The following is a 25,159-nucleotide window of genomic DNA, read 5'->3' as shown; positions in this document are numbered from 1 at the left end:
GTTGCTTTATAATATAGCTTGATGTCTGAAAGTACTATTCCATCTTCATTCCTACTTTTTAAAAAAACTTGCTTCCTTTGATATTCTAGATCTTTTGTTTGTCCAAATGAATTTTGTCATTGTTTTATTTAACTCTCTCATTTTACAAATAAGGAAACTGAAGCCCAGATAGGGGAAATGACGAGCACAACATCACACAGCTAGCTAGTGGCTGAGTTAGGAACTGAACTTGTATCTCATAACTTCTTATGGTTTCAGTGCATATTGCAAAATATCATTTTAGAGTTTATCTTTCATTTCCTTTTTAATGGAAACTTCATGTTCTTTAGGGGAAGAATGTTCTATGGCTTGGCATAACAAATAATTTCTGTTTAAAAATGAAATGACCTGCTATCTTTTTTATCCAGTGTGCTATTAAAATTTCATGACTCTATTTGGCAGAGAAAGTAGTAAATGAATTAATATTGTACCTTTTACAGAATGTGTATTTAAAATCAAAGGGATAATACAATTCAGTTTTTGAGGAACATCTATTCTTCCTGAACTGTGGGAAGTTGGATTAGATAACCTTTAAGCTATTTCTTTAGGATTCTAAAATTCTATTTTGATATAAGGTAATAGGTTAAGGACATGGTTTATTACAGACATAATTTTATCTGAATGTAATTCCAGGTTTATAAAGGAGTTGTGGAATAGAAAAGTTTTACATTTAACTTTTCTGGAAAACCTAAGTTCTCATCCTGCCTCTCACATATAATAACCATGTGACCAAGGATAAGTTATTTGATATCTCTGTTCCAGAGGAGTTGCCAGTCTTCACTGATGGAGGGAATTTCCACAAAACCTGTGAAATCACAAACATATTTGTCATATTTAGCAATACTAGGTTATAAATGATTCTGTTTTTGAATGTAATACTATACTTCATTGTCACCATTCAGTATTATAGGGGAAGGTGTGCTATAAATTACCCATCAAATTTAACATGGTAATACCGGTTGGTAGTGCCAGTGGTGCCCTCCTTGTCTATGTCCCTTTCTGAATTTTCTTATGCTGTATTATGTATTGTAAAAAATGTTTCATTGGCAATGTGCCTCTCTTTTTGACTTTCTGTCTTTTAAGTATTGATAGAAGCATCTGTGCTATCTATGGTGTTCTAGTATGTTCAAATTTGCACTATTCAAAGTTGTAATTATGTGAAATGAGATAATTAGTTCCAGCCTAATGGAAATGTGCAATGTGAGTTTAAATAAAGAGATCACTTCAGGTTACTTATTATTTATACTGATTGGGATCTAGCTTTATAATTTTACTGCTTATCTCTTTTATTTTTATTTTTCAAGTAACAATATTTTTAAAATTAATCTGTCCTTCCCAGTAACCCCTCCCCCATTCCCAATGAATAAAACAAAAAATACCCCTCAAAATTCCTCAATAGTTGGTTTATCTACATAGGCCAACAACAACATTCTTACATTGTCCATGGCCTAGAGTAGATGTGTCTCTGTATTTTAAGTCCATCTTTTTTTGTCAGGTGGTGAGAGGTATGTTTCATCTTCATTCTTTTGGATTTGTGGCTTATCATTGCATTCATCACGATTCTGTAGTCTTTCTTACTTGTTTTGCTCTATAATGTTGTTATCATTGTATAAATTGTTCTAGCTCTGCTCTCTTTGTTCAGTGTCAGTTCATGAAGGTTTTCCACGTTTTCCTTGAAATGTCCATTTCATCATTTCTTAACGGTGCAATAATTTTCTGTTACGTTCATATACCACAACTTCTTTTGCCATTTCCCGATTGGAGTACACCCTTTAGTTTCCAATTTTTGGCTACTATGAAAAGAACTGCTATAAATATTTTTGTATATATAAATATTTTTCTTCTTTCTTTGATTTCTTTGGGGGTATAGGCCTATTAGTGTTATAGCTGAGTCAAAAGAGATATACCGTTTTGTTATTTTCTGGACATAATTCTCTGTTGCTTTCAAGAATGGCTGGACCAGTTCACAGCTCTAACAGTGCATTAGTGTTCCCATAGCCTCTCCAATACTGGTCACTTTCCTTTTTGTCATCTTTTTCAGTCTGAGAGGTATGAAGAACTTTAAAGTTGCTTTAATTTGCATTTCTCCAACTATTTGTGATTTAGAGTATTTTTTCATATGATTGTTGACAGCTTATATCTCTTCCTTTGAAAAGAAATATGTGTGTGTATATCTATATATCTATATTTATATCTATATATCTATCTATATCCATCTATCTCCACATCTTTTGACCAGTTACCTGCTAGGAAATGGTTCCCTGCTTATTTCTTTTAACCACATATATTTTTACTGCTACATTGTCTAATGTCATGACTGCTACCCTTATTTTTTTGCAATTCACTTGAGGCATGATAAATTCTTCACTAAGTCTTCTTTTCATCACTTTATGAATCTCTATGTTCCAAGTGTATTTCTTGTAAATGACATATTGTTAGATTCTGTTTTCCAATCCACTCTGCTAATGTCCTCTGTTTTATGGATGAGTTTATCCCATTCGAATTTCTACTTATGGTTGAGAATTGTTTTTCCTTTCATTATATCATCTATTAAAAGTTTTTCATTCTGAATTTTTTTTTGGGGGGGGGAGGCGAGGCAATCGAGATTAAGTGACTTGCCCAGGGTCACACAGCTAGTAAGTGTCAAGTGTCTGAGGCTGGATTAGAACTCAGGTCCTCCCATTCTGAATTTCAATACCAAAGGAGCACTTCCCTATTAACAGCAGACCACCCCAAAGGGTATTATATATACAACTATGAATTTCCATTTTACACCTCTTATTTAAAATAATATGTACATATAAAATTATATATGTATAATATATTTAATTCTTAGTTATTTTCACAATTGCTTTGCTTATTTATGGTTCTTTCTGAATTTTCTTCTGTTCTCTTCTAGACATTTAGAAAATGTTTAAATAGCCCTGTTTTTTCCCTATCACTATTGCTAATTCCCTCAACAAAATCTAAGAGAAAGAAAAATAACAGCTCTAATTAAGGAAAATGAATCTATATAATGACCATCTCCAAAAATGCATCTCTCTCTTTTTTTTTTTACCTTGAATCCATCACATCTTGGTCAGTAAATGGGTAGCATTCTTTATCATATGCCTTGGAGACATGATTGGTCATTGCATGGATTGGATTTTTTAAAATTAATTTTTATAAATGTTATTTTCTATCACAGTACTTCTCCTTAGAATCCTACCTTCTCTCCTCCCAGAGAACTATTCCATATAACAAATGATATTTTTTAAAGACAAGAAATGAAACTCAAAAGAATAGAAGATGAGACAAACATTATTCTAAAACTGAAACCAAGGAAAGAAAAGAGAAAGGTGGGAAAGGGGAAGGTAAAGGGGGAAGGGAAGTTAAGGGAATAATCATTTATTAAAAAACTTTTATGTTCAAGGCATTGTGTTAAGCACTGTACTGATAGTATTTCAGTTGATCCTCACAAGGTACTATTTTGATCCTGATTTTACAGTTGAGAAAACTGAGGCATACTGAGGTTAAGTGACTTGCCCAGGGTTACATCGCTAGTAAGTGTTTGAACCTGGATTTGAACTTAGGTCTTCCTGACTCTAAGCCTAGCTCTCTATCCCTTGTAACACTTAATTACCTAAAACATTACAAAAGCTATGGACCAACATTATTAATGAATATTGATTTAAAACTTGCATATTTGCTAAATTTAATACAATACTTATTTGTGCTAAAAACAAAACAAAATACAAAACCCTACAAAATATAGGCAGAGAGGGACCACTGTTGCATTTTTGCATTTGCTTTTTTTGTGGAGGATAAGTATCAGGTCTGCCATATTCCTCTCAAGGCCCCTCCCTGTTGTTTTCTGTTCAACCTTGAAGGCTAAGTTAATTCTTATTTGTTAAGAGGATGCATTTTTCCTTTTGGAATTTCATGTTTCAAGATCTCTCATTTTTGTCTTGTGTGATCCTGGCTGTAGTTTCTTGGTACTTGAACCACTTCTGTTTTGCAGTATTTTTTCTTTGATGTGGGAGCTGTGGATTTTGGCTATGACATTCTTGGAACTTTCACTTTTAGGAGATCCTTTCAGGAGATCTTTGAATTCTTCCTGTCTCTGACTTGCTCTCTGGCTCTAATAGATCAGGACAGTTTTCACATGTGATTTCTTGAAATATAGTCAGGCTTAAAAAAAATTATGGTTTTCAGGGGGTCCATTAATTCTTAAATTATATTTCCTAGGGGCAGCTAGGTGGTGCAGTGGATAGAGTACTGGCCCTGAATTCAGGAGGACCTGAGTTCAAATCCAGCCTCTGATACATAACACTTACTAGCTGTGTGACCCTGGGCAACTCACTTAACCCCATTGCCTAGCCAAAAAAAAAAAATATATATATGTATGTATGTGTGTGTGTGTGTGTGTGTGTGTGTATATATATATATATATATATATAAATATATGTATTTCCTTGATCTTTCCCCCAGGTCAGTTATTTTTTATATCAATCTTCTATTTTTTTTCAATCTTTTGGCTTTGTTCTAATATTCCTTGCTATTTTATAGTCATTGATTTTTAGTTGTCTAATTTTCAGAGTTAATTTCTTTGATAAGATTTATTAATTTCTTCTAAGCTGCTTATTCTTCTTCCATTTCTTTCCCCAATAGCCTTTCTCTATCTCTCTCTTTAAATTTCTCGCTTAAAAGAGTATTCAGGGAAAAATCTATTTTTTCCTTTGAGTCTCTGCCTGAAGTTATGATGTTTCTTGTACTTTTTCAGAGATCTCTAGACTTTCAGTCATTTTTGATATTGATTGGTGATTTTGATTTTTCATTTTTCTCTTCTGATTTCTCCAGCTGTATCTCCTGAATTGGAGTTTTGTTCCAGGACCAGTTTCTGCCCCTTGCTACACTTTTAGATAGGGTAGTTGACCCCATTTGATGTCACTCTGGGCCTCCCAGGTACCTGTGCTGACCTCCACCTGGGAGTGGGTGTCCCCTCCTGGATCTTTGAAGTTCAGAACGTTGGATCTTCATGGCTTTCTGTGACAGCTCAGTATAGACTTCTAGGGATTTCTGAATCCTTGGTTCTGGGTTATCTTAAGTCTGACTTCTGTGGGCTGCTCAGGTCATGACCTATCCTTGGTGCTTTCTCAGTTGACCTAGCTCTCTTCACATAACCTCTAAATCAGTTTTTTAGTGGTGCAAGTTGTGTTTTGGCCTTAGAATTTTCTTTGCTTCCTTTTTTCTTTGTATAATTGCCAGCTGGGACTTGACATGGTTCCTTACTGTGGTCCTGACAGGCCCCAAATCAATCTCACTGACTATATTGACCCCTTGTATTTTATTGCTCAGTTGCACATAGCACCTGTCTCCTGCTGTGGCTTCCACACACACTGCCTGGTTGCTACACTGGTAGTGTCTCCTGCTGGGGCTCCAGAGCATGTCTCCTTTGCTTATCCTGTGTCAGAGGGTCTATAAACTTCTGAACATCTTTGTGCAGTATTGTACTGTATGGAGGAATGCCTGGGCATTTAATTTTGGTTTTAAAAAAAAATCACTGTTCCTTCTGCTGTATTTTTAGCACTTTATTGTATCATTTGTAGTAGAGCTGGCTCCTCTAGGACTTCTCATGTAGCCATCTTAACCAGAAGTCAGTAGATTGTGAATTGAAGTTTTTTTTAATAAACTACATGATTTTGGTAGTTAGCCAGGCACTGCTTGTATTTTACCCTTATGAGAATCAAAGATAATGAAGATTTCGAATTCCTTTTTATCTTGCAGAAAGAAGAGAGATTGAAGAACTGAAAACAAGTAGTCTACAAGACAGTTCAGATTTATGGTTTAATATTCATAGATTTATAAGGTTTTCTTTTCTAAATTATGCATTTCTGATATTGTAAACTGCTAGTTTGGCAGACTGTTTCAAAAGATAGAATGCCAATGTCTTGCTTGTTGAATTTTTAGCCTCATTACATCTGTTTTAAGTTCTCGGTTATTTGAAAGTAGTTCTGTAACGCTTACCATTTTTGCTAGCTTGACATTACGTAACTCATCTAACAGCAGGCAATTAAGAATTATGTATTGAGAGTCAAAGTACCATTTAAAATAGGTCTGGAAAGGATTTCTTAACTAATTCCAATTTAATTTGCTCAAGACTTCCATCAGTTGCAAACTGGCCATTCGCTTGATATGTGAAAGGCAGTTGTTTTCGTACTTGGTACATTAGCATAGTTCCTTTAGAGAGATCACCTAGTCCCAACCCCACATTTCACAGATGAGGATACTGAGGCCTGGATGGTTAAAGTGACCTGCCTTCATTTGAACAAGCAGGCATTTGGCATTATCAGTACTAGAACATGGCCCTACTTGTTCCCAGTGCAGTATGTTTTTCACCATACTAGGCTACCTTTTATTTCTAAAACTATAGTCATATACTCTTTCTTCTCAAAAAAAAAAATCTGTGATTTCATCAGTCTGGATACTTACTTTGCAGATCAGAAACTCTCCACATTTTAGTTATTGATTACCTAACCTTCCATCTGTAGGCCTTTTTTGTATATAGTGAGGCTTGCCCTTTGCTAACAGAAACAAAGTTTCTTGTCCCAAACTATCTTGTGGGCAACTAGTACTTCCTCTACTGGTTCACATTTATGTAGATTGTTAATGTTTGAGAGCCACTTTACACATGTAATTTCACAACAATCCTGTGAGATAGGTGCTTTTATCATCTTTGTTTTATAAATGAAGATAAGTGATTTGCCATGATAAGTATGAGGCAGGATTGGAAACTAGGTCTTCCAGATTCTTACTCTTGCACTACCAGGGCTTCTGTTCTTCTTGCATAATTTTCAAGAATTCACAGTGAGGTATCAGAATAAGATTTTACTGCAAAACCATATATTCATTTTTTCATTTATTTTAATTTTTAACTTAAATTTTAAAAAAGATATCTTTTGTTTTTATCACTGTCATTTTCAAGTTATATTCTTCCCTCTTCTGCTTTCCAGTGAACCTATTCCTTGTAACAAAGAATAAAAAGGAATGAGAAAACAAAACATTTAGGTTAAATTAACCAATGTATTGGTTAAGTCTCAGAGTTTATTTTATGTTCCACACACATAGGCCCCTACTTTAGCAAAGAAGGTTGGGGTGTGTGTGCATTTTTTCACTTCTTTGGAGCTAACAGGGACCGGTTAAAAAATAAATATATTTTTTTTCAATTAACAAATAAATATCTTTTATTTCCCTCTCACCTCCCTCCACTTACCATTGGAAAAAGAAAAGGAAACTCTTGTAACAAATATACATAGTCAACTAAAATAATTCCTTCACTGGACCTGTGTAAAATCTCCCCCCCTCCCCCACCCTCCCCATCTTGCTCCATGTACCTTGAATCTATCACCTCTTTATCAGGATGTGGGTAGCATGCTTCTTCACCCGTCTTAACAGAATCATGATTAGTAATTGTGTTGGACAGAATTCTGTGTCTTTCAGAGTAATTTGTCTTTATGATGTTGTTACTGTAGAAATTGTTCTTCTGTTTCTGTTCATTTCACTCTGCATCGGTTCAAACATGTCCTACTAGGTTTTTCAGAATTTGTTCTCTTTATCATTTCTTACAGCATAATATAATTCCATCACATTCATACCTCATAACTGTTTCAGCCATTCCAAATTGATGGGTATTCCCTTAGTTTCCAATTGTTTGCCACCACAAGAAAAGCGTCTATATTTTTGTACATATGGGGACCATATATTTTATTATTTATTTTTATTTTTTTCTTCCATTTTCTGATGACCTTCATCCACTCTGTATTTATCTTGCCTCTGCCTAATTATTTGCATGTTATCTCCCCCATTAGACAGTGAGCTTCTTGAGAGTAGGGACATGGTTTTTGCCTTAACTTCATCCCTAACACTTGACACAGTGTTGGGTACTTAATAAAGGCCTGTTGACTGACTGCCTACTAGGGCCCTTCCAGCTCTGATGTTTGGTGCATTAGATGCCAGAAAGAGCCAGAATTCTCCTCTTTCTGGAAATGAGCCAAGCCTAGAAGGGTTAACTTTCAGATGAGCTTCCAAAGGGGTTGGGGGTGGCTCTGTCCTCCTTGGGACCTGCTTTTTTGTCCTGTGTTTTCCATTATGTTGTAATGAGGTAATTAACTCTGCTCCCCAGTACTGTAGGAGAGGCAGCATTAAGCAAAGAACTAGCCACAGTTGGGGGACATATATTTTAAAGAGTGAAATTCTTCTTAAAGCCTGAACTTTTCAACACCATACAATACTTCACCTATTTCTGAGATTGAACATTTTCTTAAATGATAGTTACTCCTAGTTGGAAGAAATCTTGAAAATGAACATAATCCTTGTAGTCTTTGGGGCAGCTGACATAAACTGGTTTGGCATTTTTTGAATAAAGGTAAAAGGAAAAGAGAACACTTAAAGAAAAGGAGAAGTTATATACAGTAACAGCAGTAGTGTTTGAAGAATAATTGTGAACAGTTGTGAACAGTTATTGAGTACTATAAACACTTATATTAACTATAAAGGACCAGTGAAGGAATATGTTATCCACCTCCAGAGGAAGAACTGATCAATGGAAGTACACATAGTATAGTTCTACATATATTTATAAATCTGCATTAAAAGGCGGCTTTCTCTAGCGTGATGTGAGGAGGGGGAAGAGAGACAGTTTGGAACTTAAAATGTAACAATAAAATTAAAACATAAAATAAATTACATAAAAAATAAAAAAAAGGGTAAGTTAATCATATAGAAACTGGCAAACTATCCCAACTTTTTTGTTTACATCAGATTTATGAGCCCTCTATTTTTTTTCCTATTTATGGTCAGTATGTGAACTTTTTGAAGATTATACTCTTTGTAGTTTTCAAAAATATTTATGGTAATTTGAGTTGTGGATATATATGTATGGTTCCTGTACTTTCTGAGGCAGGATTTGAACTCAAGTCCTCCTGACTCCAAGGCCAGACCTCCATCCACTGTGCCACCTAGGTGCCCCAGGTTCCTGTACTTTCAAAGTTGTGTGGTGTTGGGAGACTCCTTCATCTTCCTGAGCCTCAGTTTCCCCTTCTACAAAGCGAGCAATATAACACTTGCACTACTTCTTTCACAAGTTTGTTATGAGTAAAGAACTTTGTAATTCTTAAAACATTAAATTTGAGTTATTTTTATATCCATTAATAAGTGTGCACTTACTATAATGCACTATTCGACAGAAAATGCTTTGGTGTGTCATAATGTGGCAGCAGTTTTGATCCATGAAATGCATGATATAGTTTTGTTTTTTGCTCTCTATTATACAGATTAGTGGGGAAGCCCAGGAACTCTTCTCTGTCCGACATGGCCCAGTTCGAACTGCTCGGATCTTGCCAGCCCCACAGTTTGGTGAGTATTGGTCTTTAGAGAATAAATAATTGAAAAAGTGTTTCTTCTTGTTTTTATCTTTTGACTTATGACTAAATTATTGCCAAATTCTTCTGCTTCATGGTGAATGGACTCCATTAACTGGCCTTGGTTTTATTGCATAGTGTACCCCTACAGCCTATGCTTTCTTACAGTCTCTCCCATCTTCTACTTTGTGTATTTCCTTCTGTACTTACACAACTTTGTCAGTTCAGAATGTGCTCACTTCCATTTTCTGCTTGTCAAATTCCTACTCATCCTTTAAGACCTTGTTAATGTCACACATTCTGTATCAAACCTTTCCCTTCTGTTATAGCCTAGTATATTTTTGTCCTTCTCAGAATGACTGTTATTTTTGCAATTTATTTCTGATAGTTTAGCTCTTAATTATTTCATGCTCATCAGTTTTTTTCCCTTACATCTGGATATAAATTCTTTGAGGGCAAGGAGGTTTTATATTGTTTTTGTTTTTGTTAGATCCTTTATGGTACTGAATAGAGTAGCTATTGAATATCTACTCTCATTGATTAGTTTATTTTATATCTTAAACACCTTTCAGTTTGCATAGAAACTGAGCTCCTCTTAAGGTCTTAATTATAGAAAAGTGAGGCTTAGCTTGTGTTATGGGTATACTCAGGGCTTGTGATCTGTGTTCTCTGCTCAATCTAAAATTTGTATATTTTAAAAAGATTTATGTCTTCATCAGTCTAGCTAGATTGAGGTTGATTTTTAAAGATTAAATCTAGATTTAATTACTTTAATCTATTATTTGCACTTGCAAACCTATAGAGTTTATAATCCCATAATGCTTAAGATAAATTGTGATTATTATTTTTCTCACTAGCTTTTCATTATATTTCCTATTTTTAAATGTTCTCTGATAATATGGAAATCAATCTTATTACTCTAATTTGGGTGGTTTGCAATATTTCTCTGGGAAATCTTATGTATTTTTTATTTTTCTTTATCTTTTCATATATGGTAAATATGTTTAATGGGTTCTAATTAAGGTCCCTTTCAGACCTTAATTCTTCTCTTAATTTGCAAGTATGATATTATTAAAAACTACTAACATGTATTTGTGTTTTATTAGTTAACAAGTTTTAAATTTAAGGGATTTTAGGTTGCAGATTAAATCTGTTTTTAATGAAACATGAAGAGAAAGGCCACCCATGAAAATTATTCTTAAAGTTTGTTATGATTTTTCTTTGCTACTGAACATTTACTATTTGGAGAGCCTGTGACTAAAAGTGTGGGGTTTTTGTAGATATGTTTACAAATTAGATTCTAGAACATCTTTCTCTGCAGTGTTTGAGGCATGGTATAGCGATGTTTCTCTTTAGAATGGTTTAAATACTTCATCTTAAAAACAGGAAGAGGGCCTTTATGAATTCTCCAAGGTTGCTCTTGGAGTTTTGGAATCTCTGGTGTAGGATTCAGACAGGCAGACTTGTCCCTCAGGCACATTCTGAAAATTGGTATGAAATTTAGAGTGGAGCTCAGCAAAGGTTGTTTTAATTACCTCAAGTTTAGTGCTCTTTATTTTGTTTGGCTTATATTTTACACATGCAAACTAACTTTTCTTTGGAGAAAATCAAAGCAAAATGAGAGGATTACTGACAATTAAGTGTTTGACTTAGAGTACATTATATTCACAGGGTATTTTGGTATACACATTGTGTCTTTTGGGAAGATTGTACCTTTTTCCTTGATGTAAATGTAGTCTTATTTTCATTGTGTTGAGTCCTGTATGAAATGAGGAAATAGAAAAGAATCGTCCAATTATAAGTTTATAAGCAAGTCTGAGTGTTGCTCAGGGGTACTGTATCAATCCCAGCCTAATGGTTTTATTATACTACTTGTCACTACCCTGAGTTTAAACTTGCACAGTCCAAAACTGTGGAGGATAGAATAATAAAATTGTGTTTAAATGACCCACAGTTGAGATTAAGTTGATTTTAATGAAAAACTTCCTCATATAAGGGTGATTAAGTACATATAATAGCAATTAGGAACCTCTCTATCCTGCAAATCTTTTAGAGTAAGAATAAAAATGATCATTTTTGTTTCCTTGGAGGCAAGTAGTTGGCCAGCTGACAATTTTAGGTCTTATTTAAAATCTTTTATGATTCCATTGTTTGAAAATGCAATCATAAGGGATCAGAGGCAATATGTTTCTGTATATTAATGAGTTGTTTTACCATAATTGTTCCTCTTCTATGCCATTGCTCAGCAATTCCTATAGGTTGACTTGGGAAGTTGATTCTGCTTCCCATTTAGCTGTTTGATCTTATCCTAAAGTTATGAATTAAGAGGCAAGCTGCCTTCCCAAATGTGGGTATTGTGTTGTCTTCCTTCTCTGGAAATCCTGTAGGCTATATTGTAGCTGAGGCCTAGGCTAGAATGACTGTTCTGTCCTCTATAGAAAGATGATGCCCTTTGTGCCACCCAGAGGCATGTTGTAGACTTTTCCTGACCGGGTGGCCTTACCACAGGTACACTAACATCATTTGAAACTGGTATCCTCAACACTGTTCTCTTGATTCAGAATCTTTTTTACTTAGTTACTCTTTATATTTCCAGAATTCATTAAAAAATCTACTTCTGCTTTTAACTTAAGAGTCCATAATGCTTTCTTTCTTGAAGACTAAAACCTTATTTTTAGTACATTGTCTAGTTGTTTCGTAGTAATTTGAGGTATTATATAATTCAGCTTCTTATTGTTAATTTGTGCATAAAATCCGGTTGAGGTGGTACATTTGACAGACCGACTTGATGGTCCAAAAACATCAATAACCAACTTAAAGCTTTTCTAAGGTTTGAAAACTTAGAATTCCATTTGGAGTCACTGGAACTTTATTATTGGGGAGGGGTGGAAAAAGACCAGAATTTTCGCCTTTGGCTTGAAATGTGCAGGTTTCTTGGAATTGCAGTTACAATCTCATTTTTTTTTTATCTTCGTGACTCAGATGCACTGTTTCAGATGAGTCTTACAAATCCAAGGTCTTTTTTGTTCTGGGTGGAAGGGCAGTTTTCAGATGGATGTGGTCTGTTAAAAACTTGTGCCAGATTTCTGGCATCCAGCTGAAAACTTTGGGTAACAGCAAACTTGGCTCATCCTTCTATCATGTTAAGATATTGCTCCTTGCATCAAAGTTAAATTTACTTTAGGTTCCGTCCAAGCAGGACGTTCACACCATTACTTCTGAAAATGATCAAGATTTGTGAGAACCTTAAAAGCTTACTTTTTGGGGGAGAAAAATGTCAAGTATTTTCTGAGGCTTTTAATACTGTAAACAGACCACCCATGAACCAACTCACAAATATCAATTGTTGCTGCTTTTTCTTATATAAAAGCCTGACATTTGTTTTCCCAGAAATAAGCACAAGTAGAACAACTTTAAAGTTGTTAGTCAATGTTAAACTTTTTCCCCTTTTGCTTATTTTTTGGTAACTTTTTAAACAAAGTGACCTTTCCAGTTGTTGGGTTTTCAGCATTTTTCATAATGTACAAATAGCCCCCTCCTCCTTTGCAGATGACTTAAATGTGGTTTTATCAAGTCCTGAAAACAGCTGTCTGATTTACTCAACTATATTGTTTCAGAAATTCTGAGTAACCCCCCAGAAGGGTTTTCTGTAAAATTTAAGCAACTATGTATAAACAAGTGGATCCTTTAAAAAACCAAGACTGCTCAAACCAAACACAAGCAATCCCCTAAAAGAACACTAGTTTAGATTTGCTTACAGTCATCTCTAGTACATTTGAAAATTGGGCTCTTCTGTTTCCAGAAGCAAAAAAAAAAAAAAAGATCACTGACATTTTGTCTTGCTGATTGAGGGGGAGTTATGACTTTGTTATAGTACTAACTCTTCTTCTTTTCTACCTCTTTCAGTTTTAATTACTTTTTGGGATTTATTCCATTATACTCTATCTTTAGGATTAGGGCCCTGTGTTTCCTTCTCTATGATTTATATGATTTGTACAAATTGCCATTTGGCCATACGTATTTTTACTTACCTTCAATTCCCTTGAGGTTTTTGACCCAGAATGCTACTGGGCAGGGTGGGGGGGGCAGGGATTGTGCCTGTATCATTGCATTTTAGACATGGATGGCAGTCTTTTTAGTGTGGAGTAAAGTTGTCATGGGTAAAGTCACAGTGCCTAGTATGAGAAATTGATCTGAAGGGAATATTCCTAGCTCCAGCATATTATTGCTACCTTGCATAAAGGTGCTGCCTAATGAGAGCTGACATAGTTTTTTTATTGAAAGAAAAATGTAATTCAATTCAAAACATTTTTAAAGTACCTAATGTGTGTTAAGGATGCAGAGACAAAAAGGGAGGTGAAGAGACAAAAATAAAAACAGCCTGTGCTCTCAAGAAGCTTATTATGGAGGTAGAACAACAGTATACACACACACACACACACACACACACACACAGACAATAAAAAATAATTTCTCTCAGTTGGGGGTGGAGCTCAGACAATGGAAGAGTAGGTCAGGAAAGAGCCTTGTTTTGAAGGAGGAAATTAAACTGTACCATGAATTCATTGACTAAATGATTTACCCAGTAACATTGAATGAGACATTGATGTCAGTATTACCAAAACCCAGGAGCCTAGATTCTCAGTTCTACCCCTCTGACCAATAAGACAACATACTAGTAATTTATTTGAAAATTCAATATACTAGATTCCTCCAGATTTTTCACAGTATGTCATAAATTGTTTAAATATCTTAGTTTTATTATTTTCAATACATGCTTTTTGATTGATTCAATGTCTTCAATAATCAATTGATTTAATAGTCTTCAATAGGTTCAATAGTCTTTAATAAGAAATAGTAACGTGAGAACACATAAATTGATGAGCATTGAAAATGAGCATAACCAACAGAAGGGCTCCCAGGTAGAAAAGATTTTTGCCTTGAGTAGGTTGGCCAGCTGACTAGGTCTCAATTCCACCTATTTTCTCTAAGGTGCTTGATTTAGCCATTTCAGAAAAGATAGTTACTATGTCACACACTTGTTAAAAAACTAAATACATTTAAAATTAAGCCCTTAAAAATATGTTTATGTTTTTTGAATGAGGTAGTGTTAATTAAATCTTTTATTAAAGATGCATAAAAAGCATTACTCATCAGTATCAGGAATCAGATAAAAGCGATGTAATATGAAGCAAGTAACTAGCACATGAGCTTTAGTGGTTCAGCACCAAATAAAAGGACTTATAATAGAGCTACTGATTACCATCAGCATGGCTTGAACACTGTCTTAACTGTAAAATTCAGTCTAAAGAGGAGATTTTTGCATGTGGGAGTTTTGTTGGTTGGACATGGCATAATTCTAGAAATAGATGCTCACCTGTGATGTAGATGTGAAAGGAAAGTTTGGGATTTCACAAAGAAGTGCTTTCCAAGTTTAACAATTAGGAATTTGGTAACTTTGTCTCTAAACATGGTGAGATACATATTTGCCCCTCAGTATTAGTGAGAGACGTTGTATATCATAGCATTGTTGAGAGAGGGTTTTCATATACCCAGTGAATGATTAATTTGCGTTAAAATTTTTTTTTAATTTTTTATTTCTTCTATTTTTATAACACATTTGTTTACACATATATCCCTTACTCAGTAAACCACTACTTCTAACAAAGATTAAACACACACATAACACGCTCAGCAGTTCAGCAAAAACAATCAACTTTTTGATTATGTCTGACAGTAGACGTACTATTCCCATCCATACTTTCCCACCTTTGCTATAAGAGTAGGGAGGTGCATGTTCTACATCTTTCTTGGTTTTTGGTGCCTCGGTTCATCATGATAATCACAGAGTTTCTAGTTTTGTTTTATTCTTTCCTTTAGGATTATGGTAGTCACTATGTGTATACATTGTTATCCTATTTCATTCTTCATTGGTTCATATGATTCTTTCAATGCTTCTTGGAATTCTTCATATTTGTCCTTTATATGGTGGTGTGACATTTTATTATACTCATATTTGTATAATAGAAGGGTGTTTACTTTGTCTTTATGTATTTGCTACTACAAATAATATTGCTCTGAATATTTTGGTATGTATAGGTGGCTTAATATCTTTGACCTACTTGAAGGTAGGAGGAAGTAGAGGCGTAGTGGTATGATCTGCTCCATGTTCTCTGTATACATGTTGGATCACTTGACTGAATAATTTCTAGAGTTAGCAAATTTGTACCTACCCATTAATTAATAACAGCACTACTATTTTAAAAATTATCTGTTTGATTTTCCACCTTGCAATGGGGAACACACATCTTGTTCCTTTTCTCTGCTTTTCCCACTCCTGTACCCTCACCACAACCTCTCTTGCAAACTTGCTGTATATTATCTCTTCCTTGAGGTCCAAGTAAAGGGAAGAATGAGCTGGCATCTTCTAGAATTTTTCTTCTTGTGTCTAGCAGCTATCAGTACAATTATTACTAAGAGCATATTTTATGTTTACGATGAGGGTCCCTTAATGGGTGAGGAGCCAGGAACATGGCCCACAGAGTATGATTCTTTTGTTGTTGTTGTTGTTATTTGTTTGTTTTTGGGCAATTGGGGTTAAGTGACTTGCCCAGGGTCACACAGCTGGTAAGTGTCAAATGTTTGGTCTGGGGCTGGATTTGAACTCAGGTCCTCCTGACTTCAGGGCTGGTGCTCTATCCACTGCGCCACCTAGCTGCCCCCACACAGAGTATGATTCTGTTGTTGGATCATATCCACCTGATGGATTCTAGATTATTCTAGATCTTTAGCCAGAATATACTTTGACTCAGGCCACTGTCCCTACTTTCAGTATATGCAAAGAAGTATGATTACTCTAGAAGTAAATGCCCAGGATATCTAGCCAGGTTCAATATATTAATTTCCCAGCCCATCTCTATTTTGTTACAGTTGTTGTACTCTAAGCAGAGATAAGACAAGGCTTAGGCTGACTTTGAAAATTATACCTCTCCTATAGCCCTATCCTTTATTGTAATACAGGCAGCTTGACTCATCACAAAATTTGTAGTTCCATACCACGGAGAGTGTAGTTTTCTGGCACTAAAACATATGTGCCTTGTATAATATGTCATACGTTCAGTGGTTATCTTCATTTACCCTTTGTCTTGGCTCTGGCTGTGAGTATTAGGACCAATCCACATTTGCTTACCTGTGTACTGAGGTATGTTTGTGTGAGCTTCCCCCAATGTGCCTAAAATTTGGAAATGCAGATTCGTTACTTCTCATGTGTATTTGCTGTTGCTTACCTGACACAATATGATCCTGTATATAATTAGTGTAATTAATCTGTCCTTTGGTTTTTAGGCTCGTCACTGTACTTTATCCCCTTCTCAGATCAGTTTCTTGATGAAAGGATGAAGCCTTTTATTTCCATCTCTAGATAGGGGACCAAGGATTTCTGTGAATTGCCAAAGAACAAAGAAGGCTCTAGCAATCTAAGCCTCCTAACTACAAATTCAGGAGTCAGTGACTTCTTTTCCTCATTTACATTTCTCATTAACAGGTAGTTATCTGACTTGTGAGGATTTAAGGTGTTTTAAAGCCCAGTTCCCTGTTTGCATAAATTATATGATCTCTTGTTCATAAGATCATGGACCTCAACAAAAGCTGTTATTCCTCTTATTATTCTGGGTAATAGGGGCTTCAGGGCTTTTTCTTTCCTCGTGCTAGATTCAACAACCAAAGGAAAAAATAAAAACATCAAGGGATTCCTTCATTTCTTCTTGTCTCATGAATAGGGAAATGTGTCTGACACGTCCCATGTGAGCATCTTTCAAGGAACTGTTTAGATGCTTGCTTTTCAGGGTGTGGCAACATTTTTTTTTCTCTTTCGTAACGCTTTTTGTCTTAAAAACAAGAAATGTAGAATCTCAGCTGTTAAAATTTGAGCTATCTGCTTGGCACAACTACTTAAGCAACTTTGCATATCATTCTTTCAGTGTTCTTGCTGGGATAGTGCTTTGTACTTTAGTGCCTGAATGTTAATTTGTCTTTGGGAAATTTATGGAATTTTCTCTATCTTTTAATATTTATGGAGCAAGATTTATTAGGAGTGAATTTGTCAGGCTTCAGAGTTTTAAGAAGTTGAACTTTCAGATTGAAGAGATCAGAAACAAAATGTGTGTGTGTGTGTGTGTATGTGTGTGTGTGTTTATCTGCCTGTCTATGTAAGGTGTGTGAATGCCTTAATTCTTGGGCAAAGCTATTCCTGATGGCTGATGACATTATGCTTCACTTAGAAAATTCCAGGGAATCTGTAAGGATATTATTGACAACATTAGTTGAAACAATTAATAGTTTTATTTATTCCTGAATATGTTTTTAATTGTTTTTTAAATTTTAATTAATTTATTTTGAATTATCGGCAATCACTTCCATAAGCTTTTAATTTTTAAATTTTTCTCCCCCTCCTTTCCCACTTCCCTCCACAAGACGGTGCACAATCTGATATAGTGTTTTTAGTTATTTTTGCTAAACATGGATTAATGTGTTGGTTGCTTGATGACCCTTCATAACTAATTTCCAGTGTGTTCAAATTCAACACGTATCCACTTTGTTTCTTTTCTTGTAGACCAATTTGCCAGGTAAGGGTGGGAGATACAGATAGGAATAACAAAGTACCCTCATGATCTTGTGGAGAGAAATCAAACATATACAGAGAACCTTAGAAATTAATATATCTACATGTGTTAGTCAATGGAACTGTCAATTTCAGAAGGGGTGATGGTAGAAATGATTTATCTTGACTTCATTTATCACAAAATAGTACACTTCTACATCTGTATTATTGGTGTATGTATATACACATATATACATCAGCGAATCAATCTGTAAACATTTATTTAGTGCTTGCTATATGTCAGGTACTGTGGTAAGCACTGGGTTTAAAGAAAGGCAAAAGATGGTCTCTGCCATCAAGGAGCTTACCATCTAATGAGGAAGACAACATGAAAATAAATATATACAAAGCAAGATAATAGGAAGTAATTAAATAGGATAAATAGGAAGCAGTTAAAAGAGGGAAGGTACTATAATTAAGACGTATTCAGGAAGCTTTCAGTAAAAGATTGGATTTTATTGTAGTTTGTCCTTTCTCCTCTAAGAGGACCATGCCTCTAAGAGGTCACCAGCCTCACTTTCTCCTGTGGAGCCATCTGGCTCTAGTGGTAAGATATAGATCAGGACAACTGGACATGGCCCTCAGATGGGATTTTAATTGGGATTTAAAGGAAGTTAGGGAGGTCGGTAGCTGGAGTGGAGGAGGGCCTGGGTAACAGCCAGAGAATATTCCAAGAGCAGAGAGTGTTCTGTGGGATGGACAGGCAGCCAGTGTCAGTGGAAGGCAAGATGTAAGAAGAGTGGAAGGATAGAGTGAGGCTCGATTATGAAGGGCTTTGAATGCCAAATAAAACATTTTGTATTTCGTCCTGGAGGCAATAGGGAGATACTGGGGTTTACTGAGTAAGGAGGTGACCTGCACTTTAGGAAAATCATTTGATTAGAGGGTGGTTTTGAGCAAGAAGAGTCAGGCTGAGTTATCATCAGGCTATGGTGGTGGCAGTGTCTGTGGAAAGAGGGGTGTATATTCAAGAGATGATATGAAGGTGAAATTGACAGGTTTTGGCAGTAGATTGGATATGGGGCAAGGGGTGAAGGATAGTTAGGAGTCTAGGGTGACTTCTATTTTGGGAGCCTGAGAGACTGGAAGGATGGTGTTGTCCTCAATATTAATAGGGAAGTAGGAGGCAAGGGATGGATTTAGGGGGAAAGATAATGAATTATATTTTGCACATATTGAGTTTAAGATGTCTGTTGGACATGTAGTTAGATGTCTGAACGGCAGTTAGAGAAGTGAGATTAAAGATCAGCAGAGAGATTGGGACAGGATAGGTAAATTTGAGAATCATCAGCATTGAGATGATAATTAAATCTGTGGATGCTGATGAGAGTGACGTTAAAGAGAAGAGAAGAGGGCCCAGGACACAATCCTGAGGGACATCTACAGTTACAGGGCATGATCTGGAAGAGAGTCCATCATAGGAGAGAAAGAGAAGGAGCAGTCAGGTAGGTAGGAGAGGAACCTGGTGAAAGTGCTGTCCCTAAAATCTAGATTGAAGAGAATATCAAGGACTAGAGAGTGAGGAACAGTGTCAAAGACTGCAGAGAAGACGAGGATAATAAGGATAGAGAAAAGGGCCTTGGATTTAGCAACCAAGAGATCATTACTAGCCTTGGAGAGAGCAGTTTTCATGGAGTGGTAAGGTTGGATGCTGGATTAAAAGGAGTTAACAAGAGAGTAAGAGGAGAGAAAGTGAAGGCAGCTATTGCAGGTGACCTTTTTGAGGCTTATAGCTATAAAGGGCAGGAGAGGCATAGGCCAATAGTGAATATGGAAATATGTAGTGAGTTTTTTTTCAGAATGAGGGAGACTTGGGCATATTTATAGGCAGAAGGGAATGAACCATTTGACAAGGTCAGATTGAAAATAAGTGATAGTATGTGGATGATAGAGGGGGCAATCTTAGAGGAGACAGAATGGAATGGAATTGCTTGAACAAGTGGAGAGGTTAGCCTTAGTAAGGAGTAAGCACAGAGTAATCATGTGGCACAGAGGTGAAAGAGGAGATAGTGGTGGAAGACATATGAGTGATAAGAGGAGAGAAGAGGCAGTACAAAGTAAATGGCTTCTATTTTTTTCTGTAAAAATATGAGGAAAGATTATCAGTTGAGAGAGGAGCCATAAGAGGTTTGAGGCGGTATGAAAAGGTGTGGTAGAATGAGATAGTGAGTTGATAAAGGAGGTATAATAGGATTGCTGAACAGCTGTGAGGGTCCAGTCAGAATGGTTGTGTGGTTTTCTATTTTTTTATTCAGTGGCACATGTGTATGAGCAAATGAGAGAGTAGTGGAAGGTAACCATGTCTGAGGCTTGGCTGGGTATGGTTGGTGATTCAAGAGAGGAGGACAGCCTAGGATTGAACTGGTTCACCAAGGGGTCAAGATGGGGAAAGAAGAAAGAGTGATTATTGCAGGGGAGATAGATTGGGAAAGAATTTAGAGGTTCTGGAGTGTTAGAAGAGTCGAATTTTGTAAGGAAAAGCAGAGAGAAAGGTGAAAAGACCATCGATTGTGGTCAGATAGAAGGATTTCAGAATTCTTGAACATAGAGGTAGAAGTGGTACATTTATGGGTGATAGATCAAGAACATGACCATCTCAGGAGTAATTCATGGAAAGTGAGTTGGTTGAGAAATTGAGTGGTATGGTATTTAAAGGAGTGTCAGTATGTTTATGGAAGTCCTCTAGTATGAGGGCAGAAGTTGAGGGGAAGAGAAAAACTGTGAGCCAGATATCAAACTCATTAAATAAGGAAGAGGAATGACTTGGGAGTTTGTAGACAACAGCTATAAGGAATTTGATTGGGTAGTAGATATGAATAGCATGAACCTCAAAAAAGAGAAGTTACTGAATGATGGAGTCGGGGGGAGAACCTGGAAGTATAAATGGGGTATTCCAACTCTCTACGACCCCAATAATAAGCAAAGGGGAATGAGTGAGAGTACAGCCAGTTCTGGAAAGGGTGGCCAGGGAGGTTCATGGGGGAGCCAGGTTTCAGTAAGAGCTAGTGGATGGAAGACTTGGAATAAGTTAAGAGGAATAGATTTGAGGTGAAGGAAAATTTGTTGCTATATGGGTCAGGCATTCCATAGGGCACAGTGGAAAGACTGAGTAGTGTGTCTTTGAAACTTTGAGGTGGGAGAGTTGAGGGGATGGGAATGAGAAATTGAGTGATAAGGGATGGGGAATTTATATCTCCATATCCATATATCTCTGTAGATATAGATATATGGTATATACACATATCTCTACACACATATATATATTTTCCATCTATTTTTTTTTTTTGTATTTTGCACCTTTGATGATATCTCTGTTTCCTCAGTGAGGCAATATTCAATAGCTGTTTAAGCAAGATTTAGTTTTTGGAACACATAAAGCAACTTAAGTTGTTAAATTTTTAGTTTGCACTCTATGAGTTTACAAAGCTTAATAGTATACATAGCCAACCACCTTGGTGGTATTAAATGATTTCAAGTCTCTTTGTGTGGAAGTTATTCCCCAGTGTATATGAAAACTCACGCTAGGATTTGATCTGACAGTAACTGTCATAAATAGATTTTCACAGGAGTGTAGTGCTTTATTCAGGTGTCTTGGGTATATGCTATAAGGAACATCTGGTTGTGTGGGAAGATAAAGGCTGTGGCATATATGCATTAACAGATTTTGTTCTATAATTTCCATATGTCATATGTAGATTTTTAGCTGATATTGAAAAAAAATTTGAGTGATCTTTTTTGGATTATAGCTATTTTGTTAATTGTAGTATTAGTGTTCTAAATTGGTCAGATGCAGCTTTGGTCCTGACCACATCACATGACCACTTTATGCCAATTTGTCTAAAGTACGGACTATGGAGGATGATATGATTCTAATTTCAGCGGAATCTGACCTTTTAAAGGGCAAAATCGAAGGTTTCCTTGTGGTTATTTAATATCTCCCCTCCTAAAAATGAATTCTGGGGTTATGCTCTTACATAATAGATTGCATAGTAAATGATGTATATACTTTTAAAATATTTGAATGAATTTTCCAAGATGAGATTTCCTGTTGTTGAGATATGAGCGGCCAAAGGAGTTTTTATGTGGCGATGTGTTAAACAAACTGGCATTATCTCTGCTATTCATAGCAGGAAAGACATTTTGGGCTCATTCGGAAAATTTCTATTTGTTAGAGTTTTGGCTCAGTGCTTCTTAAATTCATTTTTGTATATTGAAGAATCAAAGAATAATCTCTATAATAAGATGGCAGCTTGATAAAGCCAACTTTATTAATTTGTGATGAGGAAACTAAGAACCAGAGAGATGAGGTGATTTGCTTAAGGCAAATGGCAGAATCTTGACCTGAAGCTAGGTCTTAAAATTTCAAAGCTACTACTTTTTCCACCATATACCTTTATGAGCTACTTGGTAAGATGATATACTATCTGACAGGAACTTTATTGTGTATTTTGTAATGTAGGGAATCTGTATAATGTTTGCATGTTGGGCAATTTTGCCACTATCGCTATATGTTCTTTAAGCAATCCTTTAATACTGAAGGCAGTGCATGTCACATTGTATAGAGAACACTGGGTCTGGAGTTAGGAAGTCTTGAGTTCAAATCCAGCCATAAACACTTATCAGCCTTGTGACTACAGATAAATCACTAACTTTTCTTTGACTCAGTTTCTTCAACTGTAAAACAGGGATAATAACAGCACCTAACTTGTATGATTTTTGTGAGGTTCAAATGAGATCGCATTTGTAAAGTACTTAGCATAATGCCTGGTACATAATAGGTACTACATAAATGCTTATTTCCTTTCCCTTTACCCAGCCTTTCCTGCAACTTAAGGGGAAGTGTTTTCTTTTCTGCTATAAACGTATTAACCCATCCACTTACTAGAAAAAGCAGCATGGTTTAGTAAAAAGAGTACTGAACCAGTAATCGGAAAACCTGGGTTGGAGCTACTGGGTCTGTGACTTTGCAAGTCAGATTTTTAAACTTTCTGAAAATCAATTTCCTTATCTGTAGAATGGGATACTACTTTTGTACTTTATTTAGCATCTCTTTTTTTTCCTGTTTTTTTTTTTCATTCCTTTTAAAACAAACATACACAGGTCTTAGCCCTGTTGAGGAAAAAAATCCTTCAATTGATTGTGCCACCTTTTTTGACTTTCATCCAAACTCTTTCTCTTCTTCAAGTAGAGGCAGGATTATTGCCTCCATGAAGTGACTTTTGATTTTCCTTACAACTTTACCCTTTCTGTAGACCAAAATCTCACACAGCGTAGTTGTCAAATGGATACATGACTTAGTTATAAAGGATGTCATCACAAACAAATTAGAAGAATAAGAAAGAAATTACTTTTCAAATCTATGGATAAGGTAACAGTTTCTGATGAAACAATAGTTAGAGGGGATCACAGAAGATAAAATCAAGAATTTTGATTACATAAATTGACAGTTGAATTTAGAAGGGAAGTATATAATTTGAAAAAAAACCCCACCTTGCAGCAAATTTCCCTGATATAGGTCTCATTTTCAGTGAGCTGATCTAAAATTTTAAGAACCATTCCTTAGTTGATAAATGGTTAAAGGATATGAGCAGGTAGTACTTAAGGGAAGAAATACAAGCTATCAATAGTCATATGAAAAAATGGAAGAATGTTGAAAACTAAAAATAAATTAATAAAATTTTTAAAAGTTCCAACTTTATAATTGTTAGAGGAATATAAATTAGAGGTTTCTTGTCATGCCGATCAGATTGGCAAAGTTGACCCCCACCCCTCCCAAAAAAAGACCAATATCTCATACTGTATACTAAGATAGGCTGTAGATAGCTACATGACTTAGATATAAAGTGTGGCATCATGAATAAATTAGAGGAGCAAAGTAGAAATTACTTTTAGATCTATGAAGAAGGTAAGAGTTCATGACCAAACAAGATGTAGAATCATAGAAGATAAAATGAAAAATTTTGATTATGTAAAATGTTTTTCAATTTTCAAAGTGCTGTGCTATATTCTTTTAACAATATTTTTTGATTTTTTTTAAAAAGAGGAGTATCTCTCCTCTGTCCCCTCCTAAAAAGCCATCTAGTATAAGCAGAAGGGGGAAAGGAATAAGCATTAAGTAACTTGTATGTACTAGTCATTTTTAGTGCTCTACAGATTTTTATCTCAGTTGCTTAAAAAAAAGAAGAGGAAAAAATTTGTATAACCTATCAATACGTTGAGAAAGTCTGAAAAGATGTGCAAAGTGTAACACTTGTGGGCCTTTTCTACCTCTGCAAAAGAGTGGAGTGAGAGTATCTTCTCTTAACTCTTCTTTTAATACATGCTTATTTTTTAATTCACTTTTGATTTTTTGTTTACATTCTGTAGGTATTGTGTATATTGTTTTCTTGGCTCTACTTACTTCACTCAGCATTAGTTCATGTAGATCTCTCCATGCTTCTCTGTGTGTAGTGCAATCATCATTTCTTAACAGCACAGTAATATTCCTTTACATTTTTGTAGTACAGTTTATCTTGCCATATCAAGTTGTATGCTGTTAAGTGTTTTAACATCTGATTATCTGGAAAAAAAATGTGTGCCCAATACATTTTAAAGTTTTATTTGCGCTATTAAAATTTTTTCCATCACAGTTAAGTTTAGATAATCTACAAAATGATAATCATTCCCTCATTTATTGTGTTTGATAATTTCCTAAGTGTAAACCCTCACACTGAAAATTTACCGATTGGCTTGTGAGCTGGCCCTTAGCCATTTGCCATTTGATACTTTTCTGCTTTTCACAGTTTTTTGCTACCCCTAAAATGAATATCACAAACATTTTGATGTATTCTGATACTTTAAAAAAAACATTATTGGTCTCACTGGGGTTAAAAGCCTTCTAATGGAATATTTTGGCGTAAGAGTATGGACATTTCAGTCACTTTATTTGCATAATTCCAAGTTGTTTTCCAAAATGGTTGTATTTATTCACCACTCCATCAACAATGTCCTAGTGTGCCTATCTTCCTATAGCCCTCCAACATTGAGTATTCCTGTCTTTTGTGAGGTGAAACTCAAAATTGTT

At 35.5% G+C, this 25,159-nt stretch overlaps 1 protein-coding gene across 1 annotated transcript in view; it reads left to right on the top strand.

Moving 5' to 3' along the window:
• Positions 1–25,159, top strand: part of BCAS3 (BCAS3 microtubule associated cell migration factor) — a 766,782-nt gene that overhangs the window by 53,039 nt on the left and 688,584 nt on the right. The window contains 1 exon segment of the mRNA XM_078156106.1: positions 9,351–9,432. Within this exon segment, the coding sequence (XP_078012232.1) occupies positions 9,351–9,432 (82 nt within the window).

This window comes from Phascolarctos cinereus, unplaced genomic scaffold (assembly GCF_003287225.1).
Source record: "Phascolarctos cinereus isolate Bilbo 61053 unplaced genomic scaffold, phaCin_HiC Scaffold_5;HRSCAF=322, whole genome shotgun sequence".
NCBI classification, from domain to species: domain Eukaryota; kingdom Metazoa; phylum Chordata; class Mammalia; order Diprotodontia; family Phascolarctidae; genus Phascolarctos; species Phascolarctos cinereus.
Note: the sequence above shows the minus strand (reverse complement) of the source record. Positions and strands in the feature narration are given on the sequence as shown.